This window comes from Andrographis paniculata, unplaced genomic scaffold (assembly GCF_009805555.1).
Source record: "Andrographis paniculata isolate CXL003 unplaced genomic scaffold, ASM980555v1 Contig62END, whole genome shotgun sequence".
Lineage (NCBI taxonomy): Eukaryota > Viridiplantae > Streptophyta > Magnoliopsida > Lamiales > Acanthaceae > Andrographis > Andrographis paniculata.
This window is the reverse complement of record NW_026137598.1, coordinates 743,592-750,387: the sequence shown is the minus strand read 5'-3', so window position 1 is coordinate 750,387 and position 6,796 is coordinate 743,592. Positions and strand designations below refer to the sequence as shown.

At 33.6% G+C, this 6,796-nt stretch overlaps 1 protein-coding gene across 1 annotated transcript; it reads right to left on the bottom strand.

Moving 5' to 3' along the window:
* Positions 1-643: 643 nt before the first annotated feature.
* Positions 644-5,588, bottom strand: LOC127260997 (shaggy-related protein kinase epsilon-like). The gene is made up of 13 exons (XM_051289111.1): positions 5,252-5,588; positions 4,070-4,318; positions 3,829-3,921; positions 3,627-3,686; positions 3,228-3,500; positions 2,987-3,061; positions 2,806-2,862; positions 2,589-2,729; positions 2,326-2,376; positions 2,115-2,210; positions 1,907-1,990; positions 1,693-1,795; positions 644-1,031 (listed from the first exon to the last, which is right to left on the bottom strand). The coding sequence occupies exons 1-13, from the start codon at positions 5,309-5,311 to the stop codon at positions 970-972; spliced, it is 1,404 nt and encodes a 467-aa protein (XP_051145068.1). The 5' UTR covers positions 5,312-5,588; the 3' UTR covers positions 644-969.
* Between the last annotated feature and the right edge of the window lie 1,208 nt (positions 5,589-6,796).

Sequence of the window (6,796 nt, the reverse complement as noted above, 5' to 3'; positions counted from 1 at the left end):
AGGGTTCCTTTTGGGCTTATCCTAATTAATAACAAATAGGGTAAGGATTTAGGATGTTTTGGGATGGTTATAAATAGACAACTATAGTTCTTAATCGGATGACATAATTGTAAATCTCTGCAGTATAATAAAACCTCTCCGGTTCTTGCCCGTTGACGTAAGTTGACACACCGTCACCAAACCACGTAAAACCTTTGTGTTCTTTATTTTTTTTCTTTCTCATTTTCTCATAACATATATGCATATATATATATATAATAGTAAAGGTAATTATTACATGACAACGTTACATATATATATATATATACATATGTGCTACGTATATATTTCGTAACAAAACACATGTTCAAAGATTTTTGAAAATTTTATATTAATTACTATTACTGAAAACAATAAAAACATTATTGAAGTAATTATTTTTACTACTATTTAAATTATTTTAGAAAAAATTGATAATTTTTTTATTAGAAATAGTGTAATGAATACGATAAAATTTTAAAAGCAAACACAACCCATTTAATATTATTGTAATCATTTCCAAAACTCGTGGGAAAATGAATTTATGTTAACTATCTTAAATTTATGTAATAATAATTCGATGAAGAAATAAATGAATATAAAATGTTAAAAACTCACTCCAAAGTGAAATTCCGACGAATGTATAGAGTGAGTCGATATACATATTTGTCAATAAATAAATACACACACAAACAAATACATGAAAAATAAACAGATATTCGATTTTTCCAATGAAAACATATTACGTACAAAAGAACATCAATAAACAAACCCCTACCAAAATCTACATTCATCGCATATGCCTAGCTAATACCCTATATAATGTATGTATGTATGTATATGCCTGTGTATTATATATATATATATATATATATTGAAAAAGAAATACAACAACATTTCGAAGCGGTTGAGCCTACGGAGTTTTTAAATAATAATGAGGAAGAACTGAACTCACTTCTTGGCATACTCGGGGATGATTCGTTGAATGAGCTCAGGAGGTGCACCCGCAAGTTCTGGAAAAAACATTCAAAACAAGTTTAAAGAAAATCGAAAAAAAAGGAAGGAATTGTACGTCACACTACCAAAACATCTTTTTTTTTTACAGTATATGTATATTTTCTTACATCAACAGAATTGAACATCAGTTAAAACCCAAAACTAAATCACAACAAACATAGAGTTGCTTATACAATAGGCGCCAATGAATTTAGTACCCACAAACCAGTGACTATACTTCGAAAACAAAAGTTTAATCCAACACGTCAACACATCAATCATCAAATTGTCGCTTTTTGTTTTACATCAAACCATTACCTATTCGTTCTATTCAAATAAACAAATCATAAGCTCAAAAATTCATGGATAGTCATTACTACATGGCTAGATTGATTGTAGTATTTAAAACATAACAACATCAATAATTAATACAAAATACTATTTTTATATTACCGACATAATTTTTCGTACCTAACAAAAAAACATTCATTCAAATACACTAAGTGAACAACCATAAATTTCAAAGTAAATTACAAGGATCAAAAAGAAACTAAGATTGAAATGTAAATTTGCTATTTGCCTGAGTAAGTGATCTATTTCATATCGTCACAATTGATCAAAAGCATCTAAACAGAAGAAATACTGAACCAATACAATTAAAGGTATTATGCAACGTACCTTCAGGTGAAAAGTCAAAGAGAGGAGGTAGGGGTTTCCCATTAGGTAAACATGTGTTCGGGTTTCGCAAGTCATCGAAGAAAGGATGCGCACATGCCTCCAGCTGAAAATATATTATAAAATAATTGGATTTTTGGAGTTATTGGCTGGTGAAAACAATATGGGGTCTTCCTTCTGTTTAAAACATTTAAGATCGAAAAAAGAAAATGCTTACAGCAGTGCACCGTAAAGACGGTGAGTACTGGAGAAGCCTAGACACTAAATCCATTGATTCGGGTGGCACTCTCCTTCGAAATACCTGTGATAATAACTTCACTTAGATTTCTTGTTATGTGTTTATTTTTTGTTTCCTTGGTATCTATTATAGGCAATCACATGTTTCAAAACCGGCAATGAAATACAAGGGCAAAATGTCAACAAACCTTGTGCCATGGGTGGGCTTTTATTTGAGGGAATTTATAGTCAGTGTAATTTGGATTCATGCACTTGATTTCCTCGCGTGTTGGAGTTCCTAAAACCTATTTTCAAGAATAGAACATAGGAACAACTCAGCCATAGGCACACCGGGATTGAGGAGGTTCCAGAATAAGAGAGTGTTTCTCGACTAAAACAACACACAGAAATTCGGGTTACCTTAATTATCTCAACTAGCTGATCAACACTGCTTTCCCCGGGAAACAGAGGCTGCACACGTTTAAGCAATATCATCTTTAATAAATATCAAAGGAAAAAATGCAAAAATGTTTTTATAAATCAAAATATGGACCACCAGGGTGCATCTAAGTACAAGAACCAACGAAAAGAGATGGAAAATGTTTTGAAGAAATTAAAGAGCAAAAATAGTGTCTTTGTCTGCTTTAAACTTTCACAGAGGGGTTAGTTGCATATATGTGTACCTGTCCCAGTAGTAGCTCAGCCACAACACAACCAATTGACCACATGTCAATTGCAGTAGTGTATTCAGTAGCCCCGAAGATCAATTCTGGAGCCCGGTAGTACCGTGAGCATATGTATGATATATTTGGTTCTCCAGGTACCTGGAACAAGACAAATATGTCAATAATAGACATATGGGAAGGAGACTTCAATTGAGTTTACAGGGAAATAACGCACCAGCTTCTTTGCACTTCCAAAGTCACAAACCTTAAGCTGATGAGTTTGAGGATTCACCTGCAGGAAGGATGAACTTTTAAATTCTCAAACTAATAATGAGATTAGGATTACAATAAGAGATGAACATAGAGGAAACAGCAAGGGCTGGGTGTTAGATGGTTTAAAAGCGAAAAGGACGCACCAGCAGATTCTGTGGTTTTATGTCACGGTGACACACACCAACAACTCTATGTACATAATTCATTGCTCGGCACATCTGCAATTTTAGACAAACAATCCAAACTAGGACTTCAATTTGAAAATCAGATGAAGTAATATGAGATGTAAAAGATTAAAGTTGATAAATATGAACAATGAGCCTAGAATTGGAAGAGCCTCAAAAAATCATAATAATTCGCACAGCAGCTCAATTATAAACTTACTTGGTACGAGTATAGCTGCACAAACAAAACAGGCATGCTCTGGTTAACTTTGCTATAGTGCCTTGAAGCCCGATAAACAGTTTCTGATACATACTCCAGAACCAAATTAAGGTACAACTCATTCTTGGCTGTGGTGGAAAAAAAGGAATGCTTCAGCTGCACCACATTGGGGTGATTTAGTAAGCGCATTATCTGATGTTCTCGGTTTTTGTATCTTTTGTCCTGCAGCACCTTCTTTATAGCTACAAATTCTCCTGTTTCAAGGCATTTTGCCTTCAACATAAAAAATTGGACAGGATAGAGAAGCATATTAGTCTGTCATCCTTATACCTACAAAAAGAAGGAATAGAATTTTCCCCACAATGTTGTTAATTACAACAATCTTTCATTCAACAGTACCTGATAAACAACTCCAAATGAACCAGTGCCGACAACCCGCTCTGCCATATATGACAATGTCTGAGGAAAAATAGATTAGAAGTTAGAAGTAATGAAAATTAAGGTTATATGTTCTTAACTTATTTCGTAAAGTAGAAAAATGTCTCCTGAAGAAAATAAATTTTTATAAACACTAATACGGAATTTCACTGAAATCAATCACCTGTTTCGCTTGTCCATTTCGGCCACCAATTGAAGTCACAATTATCTGACCAGTTTCTGTTCCATTTCCACTGACAACAGTAGTCTCCATATTCTGAAATAAAAATTCAGGAACAGAAAAAGCAATCAAGTAACACTCAACGTGCTGCACAAATATGCATATAGCGCATACCAGTACCACAACAAATATCTTTGCACAGAGCATGTACCAAAATCGTAATGGGGATAATATTCAAACCAACCTTGATATTCTCCTCCTGGTTATCATTTTTATCATCTCTAATTTTCATTCCTTGCATTCCATTTGGAAGCCCATCAGCACTGTAGGTGTTAGGTCTACCATTTACGTCAGATGCACTTGCAACATTTGCCGAGGTGTTGGAATGCCGCTGTTGAGCTCTCAAACCTTTTTCTCCAGTCTCAACTTCATTGGGAGCTCTTGGCTCTGGTTTTTGCTCAGGCTTCCCCCTTTTAGTATTAGAATCCCCACCCTGCAGCAAGAAGATTAAGCATTGCAAATTCATAGTAAAATTTTGAAAGTTTTAGAGATAATTCAGAGTGAATTCGCCTGCATACAGTTGGACTTCCATATTCAACTCTTCACATAGCGTTCAAGAAAAGAAACAGCATACGAAAGGAAAAAAGCTAAAATCAAAATGCAGAAAAATAAAGACAAAGCCAAGCCCCAACTCTTCATTGACTGCCTCGGGCCAAAGTGGGTGAATAGAAGAACACACCAGCCAAGATAAGACAGAAAAATTTCACCCATAAATGATGCAGAATGTGACAGAACTTACACCACAATCACTATACCACTAATATATATATATATATATATCTTGGCTATCTGATCCAGATTCACCAATACATGAATATAATGATTTATTGAGCACCAAAACAAGTTTTACAAGATAGACTAATACGTGGAGAATAGAAAGAAATTATCCAACGGCCACTGCCGTAAAAAATGCCTTCACACAGATAAAACTATCCATTGAGAATAAGCTATCAGAAAAGGAAAGGGTAAAAAACATAAAACACAAAAAACCTTGACGAATTTGCATAATAAGCAAACCCTAACAACAACAACACCACTTCCTGTTCAAACAAACTCCATAAAATTCCAAATATCATCTTCTAAAGAAACACAAAGCATCCAATCTAATCCTGTCCATTTCATTACCAAGTTACAATCAACATCCGAAATAAACGTAGGCAGGTCTTTATGATCCAAAATATCCAACAAATAAAGATCAAAACAAGGACATTTTCGCCTCTCGTCGCATCACCAATCAAACTAATTTCCCATCGAGCATCGAAACAATAACACAAAAAGCTCATACACATGAAGAAATAATAATAATAAAAATAATAATAATAATAATAATAATAATAATAATAATATAGAAATTAAAGGAATTTACATGATCTGAAACGGAGGAGCGACCAGAAGCTATGCTCTTCACCCGTCGCATCATATTCATCCTTCCAATCCGCTTAACCAACAAACTGCCAAACTAAATCCAAAACAAAAAAAAAAAAAAAAAAAAAAAATCCCCCAAAGAATGAAAAACAAAAAGAACAGCACCGCTCGGGAAAATGAAAATCAATCTCTAGTTCATCACAAAATGAGGAGATCCGGAAAGAAATTGGGGAGCAGCGAGCAAATCCAATCCTCTTCTCTCTCCCTTTCTTCAAGAAAGCGAAACAAAAGAGAGAGAAAAACTAGATGCAGATGAAACGAAAGAAATATATAAATGGAACTAAAAGCCGCAAAGAAAATTCTTCCTATAAAATTATAATTAAAATTATAATTAAATAGATATTCATTTATTTTTCTCCTCCAGTCAAAGGTAATCATTATTCGTTCGTTCCGACCAGATTTCTTTTTTCTTCGATCTTTGCACCCTCGTTTTAGACCGTCGATTGGTCGTTGGGAGATCCGACGGTGGAGAGCTAAGGTTCGTATAATGACGAAAAAGAGCTTATAGTTTATGACCGTTTCGGTTAAGTGACGGTCCGGAGTGGCTATTGAAATGACGAAACAGGACATTACTTCTGGGCCGTCGATTCGCTGCTGTAGTAATCCGACGGTGAGGAGTTGGGGTTGATTCTTGGAGATTTGGCTTTGGACCGTCGATTGCTTGTTACGTTAATCTGACGCTGGGAGTGGGAATTGGTTGGGAAATGACAAAATAGCCTTTAAGTTAGCTACGGAATTTATTAATGACGAGAGGAATATGCGTTTCTTATGCTGTGGGTGTTTCAGACTTTTTCAAATTTTAAAATGAGTAGTCTCTTCGACTTTTAAATTTAATCTCATTTTTTTCTTTTTAGTCCGTTCGATGGATTTATTCCATTATTAATTTTGACAAAATTAACAAATCAATATTTAATTATTATCTTTCATTCAATACTTATTTACAATAAATACCACTAACTTTATTATATTCTCTTTTTTTATTTATTTTAATTTTTAACTAAATTTTCAAAAATACCCAACTACTTATATTTTTTTAATAAAATATTTTTTTTTAAACTTCGTGTCGGACCTAAGTGTACTAATTTTAATGGAGGGAGGGAGTCTATTTAGGGTGTGTTTGTTTGAGGGTCTGGATTTTGAGTTGGGATTTGTATAGTAAAAATTTTGAATTTGAATAGTTGTATGATGTGATATAAATAGGTGTTGATGTAATATTTTGAATGTAAAATTGATTTTTAGTATAATATAAAAAATAAAAAATAGGTGTTTGATTTGATATTTTTTTGAAGGAAAAAATAGAATGAATTGTGGAAATTCAAACAAATCCCTCAAACAAACACACCCTCTTAATATCAATTGTTGACTCGTGTTGATTACTGAGATTCAACATTAATTTTTGGGTCAAATAATTGCGCTTTTATTTAAATGTGAGGCAGTTTTCTTAATCATGATCTTATTGGTTACAATTATTTATTAACTACGTGAG